The sequence below is a fragment of the Oryx dammah genome, unplaced genomic scaffold (assembly GCF_014754425.2).
Source record: "Oryx dammah isolate SB20612 unplaced genomic scaffold, SCBI_Odam_1.1 HiC_scaffold_27, whole genome shotgun sequence".
NCBI lineage: Eukaryota > Metazoa > Chordata > Mammalia > Artiodactyla > Bovidae > Oryx > Oryx dammah.
Window position 1 is genome coordinate 22,149,665 of NW_024070211.1, and position 20,817 is coordinate 22,170,481.

At 37.8% G+C, this 20,817-nt stretch overlaps 1 protein-coding gene across 1 annotated transcript in view; it reads right to left on the reverse strand.

Annotated features, from left to right (window-relative positions):
* Window positions 1–18,456, reverse strand: part of NYAP2 (neuronal tyrosine-phosphorylated phosphoinositide-3-kinase adaptor 2) — a 308,670-nt gene extending 290,214 nt beyond the window's left edge. The window contains exons 1-2 of the mRNA XM_040228470.1: window positions 17,833–18,456; window positions 8,655–8,892 (exon numbers count right to left, since the gene is read on the reverse strand). Of these exons, the coding sequence (XP_040084404.1) occupies window positions 8,655–8,875 (221 nt within the window). The 5' untranslated portion in view covers window positions 8,876–8,892; window positions 17,833–18,456. The remainder of the gene's footprint in view (window positions 1–8,654; window positions 8,893–17,832) is intronic.
* Window positions 18,457–20,817: the final 2,361 nt, after the last annotated feature.

The following is a 20,817-nucleotide window of genomic DNA, read 5'->3' on the forward strand; positions in this document are numbered from 1 at the left end:
CGTTCTCTGCCTAAGCCCTGAGTCCTACAGCAAAATTAGGTCAGAAATTCACATCAGATCAGATCAGCTGATTCATTCCAGCACAGCCCTGACATGCTGCAGATTTGGGTTTTGTTCTAGATAGATGAATATGGCTGAAGGTTTTGGGGGTTTGTTTCCTATGCTCTAAGCATTGGAGGTAGAGCTGGCTATAGAGTCATTCCTAAGGCTAGCAGTAGAGTATTCCTAAAGTTGAGATGGTAGTGTTTCTGAACTCTGGTTCATTTAACTGTCCCCACTTCACCTGAACAAAGTGAACATCCATTTTCATGCATAAACGGGGCATTTCATTTTTCCACATACCTGCAATTAAGTCAAATCTAATAAGATTACCTATCTGTGACTGTTCACATTGTACTGAAGGGATATTTCTTTCACTCAAATGCTCTTCAGTAAATGCTCCCTATTTCCATAAAGTCTTCTGCCACAAATCATGAGTATGATTCCAGAAGCCATAACAATCTAAAGAGGATTTATGTAACTGTGAACATTTCTCTAATAAGAGCTCTCAATGTAATTATGTCTTTGGGTAATCATTTCAAACAGCAACCAATTCTAAATTTTGGTATCACAGTCATTTGCTTTCTAAGTAGAAATACTTTAATAAATAGGAAGCAAATATTTTCTTTAATTTTATTTTTAGTTATTTTTTTCTCTATTGTCTAAAGGATGAACTGTCCTGGCCCTTTGTTTCTTTTGACTAACAGAGATACTGAAATCTTCAAATATAAATGGCTTCCAAGTATATATCTTAATATACAATTGCATGTATTTTTTTAAAGGAGCTGTAATTAATCTAATTCTGTTTCTGACTGTCACTTTTAAAGAGGAAATATAACCTCATATAGATCCCTTGAGGGCATCCATAGGGAATAGAGATATTCCTAATCAGCCTAAGTAGTCCTTTGTGTCAGAACCACTTTGCTAAAATCGAGAGCTGTCTCCCAGACTTGCAATGTTAGAGGGAATTTCACTAATGTAGCATTTGTTTTATTAGAAAAAAATATTCGACTCTTTTAATAGAAAACGTACTCAGAAAGATATGTACTGGGAACACATTTTTTCCAGTAGTTTTTTTAAAATAAAGGATATGTCTTATATTGTTTTGAAAATACTAATCATTGTACTAATAGTAAAAGGAGACAATGCAAGAATGAATTCCAGAATCCAGATAGAAAAAAAATCACATGAAGAGAGAAGCCTCGAGCCTAAGCATGCATCACTGGGTTTACCAGATGATCTTTTGATTGCTCTTCTTGATGTTGCTGGTAAAGAGTGAATCTTCAAAGATCTTACATTAATAGGTACACATAAGTACTGCCTTACTTGTTGTCTGCAACCAGCTTGTTCTCATTTGTCTGTTGCCTCCCCTTAATAACTAGTGCCTATGTGTGTCAATGGTTCAATATATCTATTATCCTTGTGTCTTAAACATCCTTCTTCATCCACATGTGTAACAAACTAGGGTTTTCTAACCTATCTCAAGTGATCTTACTAGTTTGAAATGATAGGTTGTGCATGTTTGTTTTCTGATAGTTTTTTTTTTAATGAAAAAGAAATCTCATTTAACAATGCCTGCAGAAAACCATTAGAATTTTATCATAGCAGAAATGATGAGCTACTGAAATAGTTTTTCATTATCCATTAACTTTTCGCCTTTTGAGTCTTTCTTTTTCCCACCAAATGTTATTTGGAGCTATTAAATACTGAGTATCACTTTTTATTTATTTAAAATTTTCTATCCAATAAGACTTTTCAGTGAAATCCCACTTGGGAAATGGAAGTGAAAATATAAGGAAGTTAGTAGCAAAAAATGGGCTCAACTTAGTTTAAAAATAAGTAATTGGGCTCAGAAAGCCCAAGTGACTTGGAACACTGAGAATGTGATGAGAAGATTTTTTCCTAAGAGCTCAGTGTTTTAAGCTTCCCAGCTTCAACACAAAAGGCATTTCAGCACATATGTGATCTAGAAGGTCAATCACATGAAATCCTATTTCCATTTTTTAAGCAATCCCTGGCAGTCTGCACATTTCTGAAATTGCAACTGGCATATTTCACAGAGAATTATCATCAATGCCTTTTCAAGGTCAAACATGCCCCATCTTTAGATTTTCAGCATTTACATTAAATAGTAGTATATATTAAAGAGAGCATTCAGCAGATATGACAAAGAATTTTAATTGATTAGACTGTTCATGTTGAATTTTATGTATAATGACATAAATTGCATGTTAAAAGTATTACAATATGTGTGAAGTTTAGATGTGGATATTCTGCCTTGGTCACCATCTCTGCAAGCTCAAAATGCCTGTGTGGCCAGAATCTTGCTGAGGAGTTTTCAAAAATTTTAAAAATGAACTTCCTATTAGCAAAGTTGAAGCAACTCTAAAAATGTACTATGAGAATATTCTATATAATATTTAAAATTTATTATATCCTTTAATTGTCAGAATCCCAGAACACTGGCCCCCATATGAACAATATAAATTGAATTTGAACATTTCAGCAGGTACTGAGATGGAATAATTTGAGAGCCCCATCCCAAAGACAAGGAGGCCTTGAACCTCCTCCTCCTGCTCAGTCATGACTTTTCTGGCTCCTTTCCTGATTCTTCCTCCCTTTACATCATCCAGAAACTTCTACGTATGTCCTCACACTGCACACGTGTGTGTGTTTGTCACTCAGTCGTGTCCAACTCTGCAACCCCATGGACTGTAGCCCGCCAGGCTCCTCTGTCTATGGAATTCTCCAGGCAAGAATATGGAGTGGGTACTCTTTTCCTTCTCCAGGGAATCTTCCCGACCCAGGGACTGAAGCCAGATCTCCTGCACACTGCTCATGAGCCCCGCTTTTATAAAACAAAGCCATCTGAGCAACATGGATGGACCTAGGGACTATCATACTAAGTAAATCAGACAGAAAAAGACAGATGTTATATGACATCGCATATATATGGAATATAAAATATGATACCAGTGAACTTAATTTACAAAACAGAAATAAACTCACATACATAGAAAACAAACTTATAGTTATCAAAAGGGAAAGGAGGGATTTTGGATTAGGAATTTGGGATTAAAATGTATACATTATTATATATAAAATAGATAAACAACAAGGACCTACTGTATATCATAGCATATCGCTATTCTCTATACTCAATATCTTGTGATAACCTATAAAGAAGAGAATCTGAACACATATATATATATAATATAAAATAGATAAATAACAAAGACCTACTGTATATCACAGTATATCACTATACACTCAATATCTTGTGATAACTTAAAACAGAAAAAAAACCTGAATATTATATATATATGTAATATACAAATATTATATATTTATATATATTATATTATACCCCTAATATAGGTATATAAAGGGCTTCACATGTGGCACGAGTGGTAAAGAACTTTCCTGCCAATGCAGGAGACATAAGAGAGATGCAGGTTCGATCCCTGGGTCAGGAAGATCCTTGCACACTCTTGCACGCCTTCTCATGCCCTCGCAACCCACTCCAGTATTCTTGCCTGGAGAATCCCATTGACAGAGGAGCCTAGCAGGCTACAGTCCACGGGGTCTCAAAGGGTCAGACATGACTGAAGGGACTTAGTATGCACGCATATATATCTTAATCACTTTGCTGAGGACCTGAAACATTGTAAATCAACTGTACTCAAACAAAAAACAAAACAAAGGAAAAAAGAAAGTCATCTGAAAAAGTTTCCAAATTTAGGAGATTTTACTAGTGTTTTGCTCCTTCCAAAAATATTTACATTTTAAACTTGAATTCCAGAAAAATATTTGATTAAAGAGTGTAAGAGAGAGTAGGTAAGAGTTACTGGTAGCGAGAGACATGCTACATCTTTCTATTCCCAGCACGTGTGACAGCTACGGCACAATAATAAGGTGGTGCTTGAGGAGTCAGGTTTGGGGCCGCTTCACGCAGGAGTAGTCATCCGTTCATTCATCGTCCAGTCACCCATACATTGTGGCTGAGCAGTCTGTGCTCCAATCTGAAACACTTGAGATCCCATCCCTTCCCACCTACTCAAGGACATAATCACAGTAATTTTTTCTTCCCTCTCCTAAGTCATTAACATTTCCCTTTCTATTGTAATCATTTATATCAGCATTTCAAATAAGCCAACTTTCTCTCTTCTTGAAGGAAGAAAACCAGGAAAACAGAACACCACAAACTTCTCTTCCTCCTTCAACTACTCTCCATATGTGTGAATTTTATTTAACTTCAAAAATCCCTACAATAATTTTCTATTATTTTCTTCCTTAAGTGTTGGCGGCCTGGGTTCAATCCCTGGGTCAGGCAAATCCCCTGAAGAAGGAACTGGCAACCCACTCCAGTATTCTTGCTTGGAGAATCCCATGGACAGAGGAGCCTGGAGGACTATAGTCCATGGGGTTAAAAGTTGGACATGGCTGAGCGATTAACACACACATATTTTCTTCCTTGTTTCAATTCCTCTTTTTCCATCCTCTCATGAACATAACGCCACTGGGTTTTGTCCCCAGACCACCAGCAAAACTTTTCTTGTCAACACCAATGTGGTAAAAAGCATCATTCAGTCCTCAGGCTTCAATATATTTGACCCACCAGTAAAATCTCTCTTCTTTAATCCCTTTTGTCATTTCACTCTGATGCAACACCCACTTTGGTGGTTCTCTTATCTCACTACCTCTTCTTGTTGGATTCTTCCACTGTTCCTGTTGTGTAAGCAATCATATGCCCCAAGGAACTGTCCTGGGTGCTTTTATCCTATCTAATTTTAGGTCCTAGGGATTCTTAACTAGACTCTTGACTGTAGTATCTATGACTCTCATATTAACATCCCCAACTTTGATCTCCATGAATCCTGGATCCAACTGCCCATCCAGAATTCTCCATTTGAATATCTAAAAGGACTCCCAACACTGGCGATGAAAGCTGAACTCCCATTCCCCCACCATTCAACCTAAACTTACTTCTCTTCAAATCTTTAGCATTTCATTAAGTGTAAGCATCATTCTTCCAGTTGTCTCAGATAAAACCAACACATGACAACAGAATCCAGAACAACAGCAAAACACACTTGAGAACCATCTTCAGTTCCTGTCTTTTGTTCTATTTCTACATCTCATCAGTTAGAAAATTCTAATGGAGCCCATAATCTTAGTATTTGATACCACCTCTGTTAGTATCACCCTACTCCAAACTACCACCATCTCTCACATGAATCACAGCAAAAGCTTTCTCTCTGAATTCCCTGCACCGAAGGAAACCATAGTAATCACTGTGGGATGATCAGTTAGCACACATCACACCTATGCTCAAAAATCTGTAATCTTTCTTCCATCAGAGTAAAACATGAGTGTTTATAAGGCTTTGTATTACCTGATGGTCCACTACCAGTCTGAGCTTATACCACTGCCCCCCAACCTCAGTATCTGCTCGGTCACAACAGGTCACCTTACCCTTGGAACACATCAAACTTTGTCTTCTCTGCCCAGAATCCTCTTCCCATAGATAGCCGTACTTGGTTCATGTCTCCAGCAACAGGCTCCCAATGTCTCATACTCCTGCTCAGATGTTATAGGATCTTAGAGTTCTTCCCTGGAGTCTATTCTTATCTTCCTCATCTTGGCTTGTTTTACAGTGTGAAAAACTGTTACCACCTGTCGTATACATTTATTTAAACATATCTTTCATGTTGCCTCTCCTTTACCCTTCTTTCAGAATGTAGTCTTTTATAACCAGGAACTTTGTTCTGTTTATTGATATTGCATAAAAGCTTAGGGCTTCCCAGGTGGCACCTGTAGTAAAGAATCTGCCTGTCAATTCAGGAGACGTAAGAGATGCAGGTTCGATTGCCGGGTTGCGAAGACCCCCTGGAGAAGGGCACGGCAACCCACTCCAGTATTTTTGCCTGGAGAATCCCATGGACAGAGGAGCTTGGTGGGCTATAGTCGGTGGGGTCACAAAGAGTCAGAAATGACTGAAGCGACTTAGCACACACACATAAAAGCCTAAAACATTTCCTGGCATTCAGTAAAATTCCAATAAATATTTTACCAATCAATGAATATATTTGACAGCAAGTTATTGGGATGGCCCAAAAACTGCATTCGGGTTTTTTTCCATAAGACATAATGGAAAAACCCATACGAACTTTTCGACCCAGTAATTATTGAGCAATAATTTGGCTTAAGATTCTGTTCTAAGAACTGCACAGTCACTTACCTAAATTCCTGTCCCTGTTCCCTGAACTATAGACTTCTTGGAATTATGCCTCTTTGAACACTTTACTACCTAAGAATGAGTCATTTTTGCTGTCTTAACATCTATAGATCTTTAGATAGAAACTTTCTGAAGGTTGTTGATGAAACACAGAATCTAATAGTACAGTGATAAGCACACTGTGGGTGCTTTGTATAGTCTAATAGAACAATTCAGCAAATAATTCTGTCCCTATGCTTAGAGAAAATAATGAATTTATGAGTTTTAATGGCAAGATTGGGAAACTTCAGATTTTATATATGAAGTTATTTTAAAAATCATGTGGGGTTTTTTTGTTTGAGTTTCAGAAATGTTAGACTCACAGAAATAATTTTAAATGTTCATATACATATAGAAGTTTATCAGAGGTACTTTACAGAAAAAAATTTATTGTAAGAAAGGAAACTGTGATGTCAACTAAAACTGCTGCTGCTGCTGAGTCACTTCAGTCGTGTCCGACTCTGTGCAACCCCATAGACAGCAGCCCACCAGGCTCCCCCGTCCCTCAGATTCTCCAGGCAAGAACACTGGAGTGGGTTGCCATTTCCTTCTTCAATGCATGAAAGTGAAAAGTCAAAGTGAAGTCGCTCAGTCATGTCCGACTCTTAGCAACCCGATGGACTGCAGCCTACCAGGCTCCTCCGTCCATGGGATTTTCCAGGCAAGAGGACTGGAGTGGGGTGCCATTGCCTTCTCCAAACTAAAACTGGGTAGAAATAAATAACATTTTACAAAAAGCATATGCAATTATTAACATGTTTATGAAGCAATTTTATAAATATCTGTATATTTAGTAATAGAATGGATTTCCATTTTAATAGTCCAGAGAAAAAGATTGCACTCTTTCACAATGATCCTCTACAAAAGTTCTTTCTATACTTTTGATTCCAAATCTCTCTCCTTGTTTCTCTCCCTCTTCTTCCTCATCAATCATTAAATGACTGGAGTAGTGCATCCTTACTTTGCTTCTTTATAAGAATGAGTGTGTGTGTATGTGTGTGTGTGTGTGTTTGTCACTCAGTCATGTCCAACTCATTGTGACACCATGGACTGTAGCCTGCCAGGCTCCTCTGTCCATGGATTTCTCCAGGCAAGAGTAATGAAGTGGGTAGACATTTCCTTCTCCAGAGGATTTTCCTGACCCAGGGATTGAACCCTGTTTCTTGCATTGCAGGCAGATTCTTTACCACCTAAGCCACCCGGGAAGCCCATAAGAATGAATAGTCCACCTGAAAAGAATATTTTCTTTTCCTTTGTATTATAGTGTTCACAGAGAGTAAGCAAAAGGATTAATTTCAGATTAGATGAAAAATCCACCAACTATCAAGACAGCTTACTATTACCATTCAGTTATCCAGGCAATTCATGGATTAATTTCCTGAATTCTGTCTCTTTGCCCTTAATAAATATACTTCATTGAATAAATAGGACTCCATCAAATACACATTTCTACCTGTACCCCTACAATATATACACTCAGAAAATGCTGAACATTTTTTTGGAAAAATCAAAAAATGTGTATCCTTCTTTTGATGTCAATACACTGGAAAATGTAGCCTCAGTTTGGAGGCTGCAATTGAGGCTCATTTGCACGTAGCAGGTAGGTTTTGAAGCATAAAAGTCACTTCTTTTGAACAAACCTGGGGCGCTTAGTACCAGGCAAGAGATGTAATAGCCACAGAAGAGACCGCACACTGAAGCTCCCCCTTCAGAAACTCACAAAAGGCTAATTATTGACAAGTCTTTGGCTCAGACGGTAAAGTGTCTGCCTACAATACGGGAGACCCGGGTTCGATCCCTGGGTCGGGAAGATCCTCTGGAGAAGGAAATGGCAACCCACTCTAGTACTCTTGCCTGGAAAATCCCATGGACGGAGGAGCCTGGTAGGCTACAGTCTATGGGGTCGCAGAGTAGGACACGACTGAGCAACTTCTTTTTTTCATAGAAAGATGAACTCTACTATAAGATAAGGATGATACAAAGACCTTTAAAGGTGGGGATTTTTCATTAAACATCAAATAAGTGTGTGTTCCCTTAAGCTTTTATCAAGAGATTGTTCAGTATGAACTTTTACTTAAAGGAAACTGAATTTTTTCTTCATCCCATCTGCGCCTCCATAATCATAACATAGAAGTAAACAACTTTTGTTAACTAGGGCAAGAGTCCTGTCCCTAAGGTGGGTTGTTTTCTGTTACAGTTGAGGAGACATTTTCACTTTGTCTTTTCAAGTCTAACTTTGGCAAACCCCTTCTTGAGCAGGTGACAACATCACAGTCTTCGAAGGACTCACAGACTCCCTGGAGTGAACAACACTCAGGACACTTTCGTTTATACTTACCGTTTTATTGCTTCTTCCTGTCTTCGGCGTTTTTCATTCTTCTCTTTCAAGTAGGCCAGGTTTGTCTCGTTTCTCAAGCGATCGTTCTCTCGAGCAATGTCTGATGCGTTCTGAATAACCAAGCCATCATAGGCTTTCATCCCCATATCCTCAATGTACTGGAGAAACGTGTCCAAAGGGTCTTCCTCGGGATTGGAGCTCATCATCTTGGAGGATTTCATGTGAAAAGGAACACTTCCTGTGGGGTGAGAGCACATTTCACTTTCATCAGAGATGCGGGTAAAAGCAAGGTGTTGCTTATTCTCCTAACATCTCATCAGCCCCAAACTCTAGTGTCTATGGTAGAATCTACTTGGAGAAAATGTCTCATTAGAAAGCACAGTTGCATGTTAAAAGTAAATATTAAATGAATTTTGCCTGGGTAGCAAACACTTCCTCAAAGCGGCAAAATGAACAAATCAATGGTCAAAGCTCTTGCTCTGAAGGGTGATGTGAAGGTGTAAACATTTGGGGGGAAAAATAACATAGGTTATGGGCTTATCTGGTAGCACAAGTGGTAAAGAATCCTCCTGCCAATGCAGGAGATGCGGTTCGATCCCTGGGTTGGGAAGATCCCTTAGAGAAGGAAATGGCAACCCACTCTGGTATTCTTGCCTGGGAAATCCCACGGACAGAATAGCCTGGTGAGCTACAGTCCACGGGGTGGGTAGCAGAGCGTCAAACACGACTGAGCACACATACACCACACCGTGTAAACAGCCATGATTTTGTTTCTCAAAAATGTGTTCATATGCTAATAAGATACATTAGAGCCAAGCTCTATTTCTTTTTTGAACACCATAACAACTTTTCTGTTTAGTTTCAAATAAAATAATGTAATAATTTGGAATGAACTTTCTTATTGTATGTTTTCCTTGCAATTTAAAGTTAAGATTTATGAATCTGAACAATTCATGCAAAACAGAGCAGTGATCAAGGAAATGCATTTTTCTAATATAAGTTGGCTTAGAAATAATCTCTTTGGGGTCCTCCATTGTTCTCCAAAATGGCTTCATATTATAACTCAAAAATCATGGATCACCAGAACCATGTTAATACTTACCACTCTGGTCATTCAAGCAATGACAATTTTGATTATCCTTGCTACTTGAAGGATTAAAAACCTGAGCCACAGAAAGGAAATCTAAAAGCCAAAATCAAATCAAAACAAAAACGTAAGACTTTACAAGCTCACCTATAAAATGATGGAAATAATAATGCTTAGCTCCTACTGATATGAAGATTATGGGAGGTGATGACTATAGAGAATTTCACATAGAATTCAACAATAATAAGTGTATACATAATAAAGCTTGTTGATATTATTGACAGTAACAATCATGTAAAAAATACATATATATAGATGAATGGGTAGATAGATAGCCAGCAGGCTATAGAAATCAGCATGGCTTGAAGTAGAAGTATCCAAAGAATCATAGAAATAAATGAAGCCAGAGGATAGAGAAATTGTGTTTGTATCAATCAAAATAGAACTGAATTTTTATTAATTACATGCAGAATAAATATTTCACACTTATAGCTTAATAATGCTTACTGTCCTCAGTCACATATTCATTGTGGTAAAGCAAAATCAATTAGCAAAGAAAATGTTGGCAAATTTAAAAATTATAAATCACCTTTACATCTTTTACTTTCTTCAACAGTCTCAGAAAGATTTTTTTTTTAATATCAGCTGAGCTTTTTAAGGTAGAAGTCCTAGACCTTTATTTTTACCATTTCAAATTATTTCCATTCTGATTTTTTTACAAGAATAATCATGTTCCATAACCTGGATCGTAGCTATGGAAACTTCACTTCTTATCAGAGTTTATTAGCATTTCAGCTGCCAGTCAATCCATATGTTACTTGAAGCCCACTCTAAATTTAAGGATTTATTCTTCAGCATGTAAGAAATTGTTGAAACCAGAGGGTTGATGAATTGTTCTTTCACTCATGGTTTTCTGTTATGTTGTTTTCTTATGTTTAATTTGGTTTTAAGCCGTAATGGGTTGGTAAATGAAATGGACTTCTAATTGCCACCACCTAATGTGACAAATTGTATTTCATTATCATCCTATCAGAAGTGGTGAACATACATAGGAATAAAAAAATTCTGCTATGAATGATTGTAATTTGTCGGGAGGGGATGCAACATGATACTCAAAGAGCTAAAGCATTAGTATTATTGGGAATTCACTTCTACCAAGGATTTCAGCACTGGGTGTGCTTCAATAAAAAAAGATCTGCATAACTTCATGGCAATTATTTCTACCATAGTTAAGCAAGCCAAGTCAGTATTACAAGGAGTCTAGAGAGAATGCCTCAGGGTGGAAGATGATCACTCCTACTCTGCCCTGGAGCAAATTGTCCATTTCCCATTGTGTAAGGCATTATCCAAAGATTTTTATTTCTTCCCTTAAGTTTTCCTCTCCATCCAGATGACACTTGCGATTCTTTATGGAGTTTATATATTCTAAACATTAACCAGATTAACTGTGCACCTCTGAAAATTAATTATCTCTTTAAGTGGCCTTTCAACTTGGTTAGAGTTCAAATTTGTTTATTTTGTGAAAATATTAAATAATAACATCATAAAATATGTATACTATGGAGAGTCCTATTATAAGGTGTTTTTTTAATTGAGATGAAAATTTGGGGGATGAAAATCAACTGTGAAATCTAGTAACACTTCAGAGCAATGAGAACTGGATGTTGGTAAACATGCTTTAGTCATCCAATTCTAGAGGATATTTGCTTCGACAATCATTCATTTATTCAAGTATTTCTTGAGCACATGTTATACGCTGTGCTGCGTGCTAAGTTGCTTCAGCCGTGTCCCACTCTGTGCGACCCTACAGACTGTAGCCCACCAGGCTCCTCTGGCCATGGGATTCTCCAGGCGAGAATACTAGAGAGGGTTGCCATGCCCTCCTCCAGGGGATCTTGATGCAAATCCACATCTCTTGCATCTCCTGCATTGGCAGGCAAGTTCTTTACCACCAGCGCCACCTAGGAAGCTCCATATTATGCATTGCTGCTGCTGCTGCTGCTGCTAAGTCACTTCAGTCGTGTCCGACTCTGTGCGACCCCATAGACAGCAGCCCACCAGGCTCCCCCGTCCCTGGGATGCTCCAGGCAAGAACACTGGAGTGGGTTGCCATTCCCTTCTCCAATGCATGAAAGTGAAAATTCAAAGTGAAGTCGCTCAGTCATGTCCGACTCTTTATGACCCCATGGACTGGAGCCCACCAGGCTCCCCGTCCCTTGGATGCTCCAGGCAAGAGTACTGGAGGGGGGGTTGCCATCGCTTCCTGATATTATGGATTAGGCAGTGATAAAGGCAAAATTGTATCCCTCTAGACATTCATTCAGCAGGGAAAGAGCACAATAAGTAAATAACTGCGACGCAGTGTGACATGGGCACTAATTCACCGGGAAGTGTTGGCGTTCCCGAGTTTGTCACGGTGATGGCCGGCATTTTTGACGATGAACACCTTTCAATGGTTATATGTAGTCTTCAAAAGTAAAAGTAAAAAAAAATGATGGGCTGTATCACTATTTAAGTATCACACCTTTTTTCCCTTTTTAGTGCTAAGTATTCTATCATGTCTGACTCTTTGAGGCCCCCTGGACTATAGCCCACCAGGCTCCTCTGCCCATGGAATTTTCCAAGCAAAAATACTGGAATGAGTTGCCATTTCCTTCTCCAGGGGATCTTCCCGACTCAGGGATCGAACCCATGTCTCTTGTGTCTCCTGCATTAGCAAGTGAATTATTTGCCAGTAGGGCCACCTGGGAAGCCCTTTTGCCTTTTTGTCCACATGTAAAAGGTAGTTTGTAATGTAGAGGGAAACGGTGGCAGTCTTGAAGGACATATAGTGGAGTAGTTGACCACAACAGCCTAAAAGTCCTAAACTAAAGCACCCCTAGATCTATGACTTTGTGCAAGTTAATTAACCTCTTTAAGTTTCAGTCTCCACATTTTAAAAATCGTTATTTACCTCCTTATGCTATTGTGAGGATTCAGTTAGAAAATGCATGCTCAATATGGGACCAAATTTATTAGTCATTAACATTAGATGATTTTCACAGTTTTCAACTGTGGTGAGGATAAGGTTTTGTAATAATTCCTCTATAAATATAGTTTTACTGGAAACAGAATCGAATGCTTAATGTTCAACTTCCTTAATCAAAGGTATGCAAATAGAGGCCGTGAAAAGGGTTAATCGATTTGCTCACTAACCAAAAGCATTTAAAAGTACTTATCCATTCTGCCCCTTCCCTGATGGCTCAGCAGGTAAAGAATCCATCTGCAATGCAGGAGGTACAGGAAGCACAGGTAAAATCCCTGGGTTGGGAAGATCCCCTGGAGAAGGAAACGACAACCCACTCCAGTATTCTTGCCAGGAAAATTCCATGGACTGAGGAGCTTGGCAGACTAGAGTCCATAGGTTCACAAAGAGTCCGACACAGCTGAGCATGCACGCACACCCATTTTTCACATCTAGAAAATAAAGGCTTTGGGGAATATGAACCAAGACATGTATCCCATCTCACAAACACTTGGACTCCACCCATCCAAGCCCAATGGTATTTCTCAGAAAACTGGACTATGGATGAACAGATTCATGGCCTCCCCTAAGAAAAGTGAATCATATTAAGTGTCTACCTCTTTACAACTGCTACCATGCCCATGCAGGGAGAACCCACAGACAAGTGTGATCTTAAATCAGCCTTTCAGAAATGTGTATTCATGGCTAACACAGATATTTAATCAGATATATTTGTTATCACTAAAAATTTGACTGTGTTTTGATTGTTGGATTTAAATCAAGTTCAGTTCTAGCCCTTGAAGGACAATCCTATATGCGAACATTTTATGAAGGCTTGTTTTGAGCACCTAATTCCTAAAGTTGGCATCATAAAAGAAAATAATTAAGAAGGAAACAGGCAACTTCCTTCAGGTAGCATCTTTAGCCATATTGCAATTAATTAATTAATGAGTCTATGTCAGTCAGTAGGTCAAAATCATTGCCTAGTATATTTTAACAGAGCCTGTGAAATTGTATGGAAAGTTTGCATTTCTCCAGGCATCTCCTTTATTTGAGATATGTGTCTTCAGCCATTTTTGCTCAGAACCAATTAGAAAATTTAGCACCCCACCCCCCTCCACAGTGGTTGAAAGCTGGCATCCATGGTCTCCACCCACAAAGCAGATACGTTTTCTTTGGAATGCAAAACATTGATTCGAATAGCTCAAGATTTTTTTTGTATATGTTCTTTTTCTTGGAAGTTGTGGTCAATATTTAAAATTTGTGTCAGGGGCTCTTCTGGGAAAGCATCTAAAATAATGGAGATCAGAATTCCCATACAAATCACAGATAACTTCAAGTATTCACTTTATGCCTTTCTTGTACTGCTGTATTCTGCATTTATAAGGCACTCTTTTTATTCAATTTTTGGATCACTATTTAGAATCAGCTTATTCTAATAAAGAGCTACAGAAGTTGGATTAAATACAACTGAATGGTTACTCAGCTTTCTTTTATTTTATTCTTAAACTTTTGTTATTTCCTATTGACCACACCCTTTGTAAAGATTACTTTGTATAATATTGTGATACTTATCAGAATTTGAAATTTCACTTTACTCAGCTAAGAGGCACCAGGTGGGAATCAGGTCATATTTATGACATTAAAAATTTTATCTTTTAATCAAAGTAATCATTTCTTTATTTTCTTTTAACATCATCACTTGACTTTACTAATGCTGAACCTAGAACTGAAAGTAACATTACATTTCTTTATAAATATCTTCACTGAAATGAAACTATCCATTACATACATATATAGAGCAGAAAATATACATACAGCTATTCAAACACAGTACATGGAAACATTTAAAAATATTTCTTTCTCTTTCTGTAGCCACTGCTTGCATCCCAGGAACCCAATAAGATGAGACACTATATGAATTTAAGTGTTCAAGCCAAAAAAATGGAAGCATATTTTTGAGAAGCAAGTACATGCAAAAACTTTGGCTAAGATCATATTAATACATTCACATGGGTTATTCCCTTTGCAAATCAAGAAACAAATCTTATATGGCTGCAGGATATTTAGTGTGGCTCTAAAAAAGGGTGTCAAGCTTGGGTTCCCCCATAGTCAGAGGGCTTTTGATTAACTATAGGCTGTTTGGTTTTTTTTTAAGATATACCAAAAGAGTCAGATAAATATCAGGTATGCCATCTTCTCATACACGTGAAATAATTTTTCTTTTCTTTAAAAGTCAGAACAGATTCCTTCTGTCCTGTAATTTCATGCATTTTGACATCAACCACTCTAACTCCATAAGAAATGGTTCCAGTGGATGTGTACACTGACTTCTCTGGCAGAATCTTCCTGTGAGCCACTTATTACCATTTACCCAAAGCAGAGTTCTAGCATACCAGCATCCTCTCAGTGAATTAGCCCTTTGGCCCTTAAGAGTACTGCTTCTTTTTTCCTTTCTTGTGGTGTTTATTCAGAATTTCTGAAATGGAGCTGTGCTCCATCTAAATCCTTGGTTTTCCAAGATATAAAGTTGTGAAAACTCTACCTATCCAGATATTTTCCACATACACTGAGGGGTAGTAGAATCAAGAACATATATGTGGGAGGGAGCTGCTTCCCAATCTTAAAGTTCTGTAAGAAATGTCTTAAATTTTAGGTCACAGTGAACTCCATATGATAATGTTATAGGCAGAATAAGATAAAGTTCATTTTGTGCTATTATTATAATGTTATTTGAGAAAAACAAAATACATAGAAGGGGATAAGTTTCATGGTGGAAACGTGAGACACTTTGCTTTGGTTTCATGTTAACGTTTTTCACTTTATATGCATATGGGAAACTTTTCTAGTCCCCACCCCTTATTCATTTCTTAGGTTTTCAAACCACACCTGTCTCAACATTATGAGGAAGCTATTTGATTTTGGCTTATTACAATTTGATTTTTCCCTCCCACACCAATTATTGCATCTTCTCTGTGACAGAGAATCTTATTTTGTCCAGTAGTATCTATTCATCCAAAGTTTCTCATGGCAATTTTGACTATATTTTTTGTTCATCAGGAGAAAAAGATCTTTTACATTTTTTGCATGTACTCAAATCAATTTGAAAAAATAGGTATTTAAATAATCAGGCTTCATATACATATGTAAAATACATATGCAAATTAATATCAAATTTGCTGACTTCACGGAGGACCAAATCAACAGACGAGATTGCCTGGTTCCACTCCACAACCCATGCAAACCATATCAAAATTATTTTTCTGATCAAATCTTATAATGTGTAAAAATAAGTCCTATAATTTCACTTTGATTATGCTTGAAATCCTGCTCTCCACCCCACGAATGGTCACGCTTAATTTTTCATTCCACTGTCATCAAAATGCAGCTGTTCTGCCCAAAATGGGAAATGTTAGAGTTAAAAGCAAGAGAGCTTGTTGAAGTGACTATAAAGACAGTGATTGCTTTTTTTTTTCCCCCCTCAGAAAGCAGATTACTTTGTAGTGAGTTTTTCTCTACTATCTCTCTTCCCAAAATGGTTAACATGGCCATTGATCACGTTAACGTAGAAGCATTGTAAATCAGATATCCACTCCCACTCCAACTTTCAGGTTGTCATGGGACTATTTGCCTATGTTCTGAAAAGACTGCACATTTCACTAATACTAGGGACTCACTCAAAATGTCAATGGCTGAGGTACTTTTTGGAGCCTTTGGCCAGATGTTTCCAGACGCTTACAAGGCAGTATTTGCAAACTAGATATAGTCAATATAATAAATTGCTGACTGGAGCAACAATAGAAATCATTTAATTGGGTTGGAAGGCTATGATTTATTAAAAAAAAAAAAAAACAGCCAATCTTCCTGTCTCCAGGATTTTTACACTTCTCTTTCTAAACTTTACGAATGCGCCACGTCCTTGGGCTTCTCTGCAGTTCCTTGTGAAGTTGTAGTATTTTTTTCCCTTCAGATCTGCTTTCACTGATTTGCTAAATCGGTACTGTCCTTCACAGAGTCCCCTCCTTTGCTGAGTTGGCAAACATATGTTGCTTTTTCCATAGAAAAATGAAATAATTTTGTCATTTGTGGCTCACATTTTCTCATGTTAATTTGTTTACCACTCGACTATCTACAAAATACGTTGAAGCATTGTCTGAAGTGTGAAATATTAAGAGAGAAGTTAATTTCCTCTTGTGTTCTACAGTCATTAATCCACACTACTCAGTTATAAATTGTTGCGTGTTAAAATGACCAAAACTACATAGTGGAAGCTCTTCTATTGAGTTCTCTTATTTTTGGACTATATTTAGAACAACATCTCAGTTCTTGGTACTGAAACAACTTTAAGATTTCCTGATGACAATGAACAACATCCTTTCATGTACTAGTTCTTCCAGATAGGGAGTACCTGCATTTCTTGTATTTAAAATTTGCCAATAGTTGGAAGAATTAGAACGGAGACACCCCAACAAAATAAGTGTGTGTCCCAAGTAAAACGGGTCCACCTAAAGTTCTCAAATATTTATTGTGATGAGAATAGTGAAATCTTCCTGGCATTGACTGATACTAAAATATATATTTCTCAAAGAAATTTATGTCTTATCAGTTAGGAAAAAGCAGTTTCAGCTTTGCTCTAGTCTGATAGTTTGGATTTTTACGTTTTGGTACTGTGCCTTTTCTTTCTTTTTTCTTTCTTGAGAACACAAAACTGGGCTGAAATAAATGTGCTAAGACATTGTTGTAAAATATTTATGGTATGGAATAGCAGATAAATAGCTAGCAAGCACCACATGAATGCCAATTAATACCCTGGAAAATATTTTCAATGCTTTTAATAATTCAACATGGCTTATTTTACCAATGAAGATCTGGTTTAACCATTTCTGCGGTAATATGACTAAATGGCTCATTAAAGCCTTGGATGCCTTTGCTGTGGCTTTCTTTCTGCTCCAGCTAATAAGACATGCAAACTTCAGCATTAAGTATCCCCAGCTAAAATCCAATCCATCTTATAACCAGATGGCTTGATCTATTTAGTGCTGGATTCAATTAGCATGCTTAGAGAATCTGAAAAATGAGATACATACCAAAATTTTAAGTCCCCAGGGACAGCTAAGTGCAATATTCAGAAGGTGACTTGTATCTGTCAGAGCCCTCTCTCGTGGCCGATCTCAGGGCAGTTCTGTAGGAGTCATCCAGCACCATAAGAAATAGACTTGTAGTTCAGCTCAGTTTTTCTTCAATTAAAGTGCATTGTATCTGGATGGGAAAAGTGTCCACTCCCAGATTCTTCATCACTAGAGATCAGAGCATTCTTGATGTTCTTTCTATCAGATAAAATGGCCTTTAAAGTTTGCTAGGAAGATTCAGTGGCAGAAGACAGGTGCTTGCTTCCTTAAATCGACATTCAGAGAAAAGAGGGCATAGCTAATGGGTGGGGATGAACACACAGCCTCTCGCCTTCCAGGTCCAGCAGGGAAGAAATTGAATAATTTTACCCACTTTGCTACACAGATGATTATAAGACTCGAAGCAATCACCCAGGCTGGCTAAGGTGCCTCATTTGATTATATTCTGTGAAGGCAAAAATAAATAAAAACAAAAAATCAGAAACATCCTTTCTACATGTCTCCTTTCAGCCAAAAAGATGCTCTTTCTCATTGCCACTTACATACAGAAGGTTTGGAGCAGCCTAGCTTGTGGCATCGTCCCTCCCCCGTGACAACCAGCTCTCTCTCTCATTCTCTCTCTCCCCTCCCTCCCTACCCCTGACTCCCTCCCTTTCTGCTTCTCTCTCTCTCCTCTCCAGCTGCCTTAGTCTGTTGATGCTGCTGCTGATTAATCAGGGATTCTGAAACAAAGAACCTACCTTCTGAAATAAGCAGTAATCTTTCTTCTCTGTTTCTGCAATCCGTCTGCATTGAACGGCAAAGCTGCCAGCGTTCTAGCACCTTGGATAGTTCCTGCTCACTAGGCCCATTGGAAAAGGGAGGCGAAGCAACTAAAGAAATGACAAGAAACCCAAAAGCAGCATCGTTCTACTTCAGATTTCGGCTCCCTGGGGTCTCTCATCCTCATTAAAGGCCTCACATCTAGGCAACAGAGCCTCTCTCTTTCATCTATCTGAGCTGAAGTCTGATTAGTAAATAATAAAATGAGAAGAGGATAAAGAAACCCCTTCATTTATAGCCACTACAACACTAATTCAGTCTTTATGGAGGAGAGAAATATAAATCCATCAAAAATAAATGTTCTTACTCCCAAGGATGTTTAAGTCATAAGCTTCACACCCCTGGCATGGCTAATGAAAATGAGCAACAACTTAAACGGAACATTCAGATCTCAGTTTGATACCCTTATTTGATATCAATTTTGCCTCCACCCTCTCTCTGCACAGCGGAGCCAGGCACACAATTACTGCTGACGTTCTTCAGGCTGCTGCTTGGGGAAAGAGGGGAGGAGCCTTTTAACCTCATCAAAACAGCTTCATGCCACCTGCTCCCATGGCATGAGAAAAAAACTAGCCCAGTTAGAAAGAACATGCACCGCACATGCTATGTGGAATAAAGATCTCACTTGGAGTGCACGTTATTTATTTACTTTTTAACAAAAATAAGATGTGAATTAACCATGGCATGTGTGTCATTAACTCCTATAGAATCACTGTGGAAATTATGTAAAGTAATCCTGTTTCCTACATATGCTGACAACTCCCCTAACACATGTCTTAATATCTTACTGAATATATACCTATATATCATGTTATATAATACAACCTATATAAACAGACACAGATACACAAACACACATATATCTACATATATATATGTGTAGATATATCAAGTCCTAAATTTTTATCTAACGTGCTTTTCCTCAGAGTAAAAACTGTAACAAAGTAAAATGTAAATGCTTTAACATATAGCTACTACAGTAAAAGTAACAGTAGGCAAAAATTTTCTGCTTCATTCCTGCTAAAATATAAATTTTAAGGGAGAAAATGAGTTTATTTTTCAATAGTGACTTCTAGATTTTTTTTCTCTTCAGGTTATTTTCTAATAATTCTTATTGTAAATTACCTTCACTCAAAAGCTGATTTTTCTCAAGGGTTAACCTAAACATCTAAATTCATAACTAATTTCTTAGAAAAATGTGTTCTGAATGTAATTTTTCATATATCAACAGGCCACGAAAAAGTAATAAACTTAAGTTCACCTTGTTGCTTTTTAAATGCTATCAGGGCCTGTGGTATTATTTCACAATTTTAAACTTGCAAGTATCTGTGGGAAAATGAAATCAGCACACTACATTTCTATATAAGACTTTCCGTTTTCACGTGTCCTAAAGTACTTTCCGAAAGTGAATCACAGCAGTCATTTATTTTCCAGTCTTCATGCATCTACTTTTTGTTCAGAACAGCACATATGTTTAATGAACTTTGAAAGATTAGACAGATGAAAACAGGAAGGGAAATATAATTGGGAAAGAGAAGAGGTCATCTCTCTCCTTATCTATCTCTCTCCCCCTCCTACCCCCATCTCATTAAAATTCTAAAAACTTAGCACAGTGTCTCAAGTACTGCTTATGAACTGAATAACAACCACCACGCTATGATCAAGAGGCTTAGTTGTGTATCATTAATACTAGTCAACTGTCCCTAAAGAAGTTGTCTTTCAGCACATGACCGAAAGTAGAAAAGATTCTTTATAAAGAAATTATATGACGGACATCTTGGGAAGTGGAAATATTTTATCATGACTGATCATTTTAATCAGATTTGGGAGGTTATATTTTTCAACTAGAGAGAGCTTGAATAGGCACGTGGGTAAAGTCCATTTCCGCATATGAGAAAGTTACCCCCTGGATAATGACGCTGACCTGCTTTAGGCCCCACTGCATTGGCTTGCTGGGACAGAGAACTAAGGTTACTGGGCTAGTCATGCATCTTTGGCCACAGAGTGGTTCTCAGTCACCTTGCTTTCAGGCACCAGGATAATTTCAAATAAAGGAGACACTGACATATGGTAGCAAACTATAAAAAGAAGCGACATTTTTACTACAAAATTTCAAGAGCT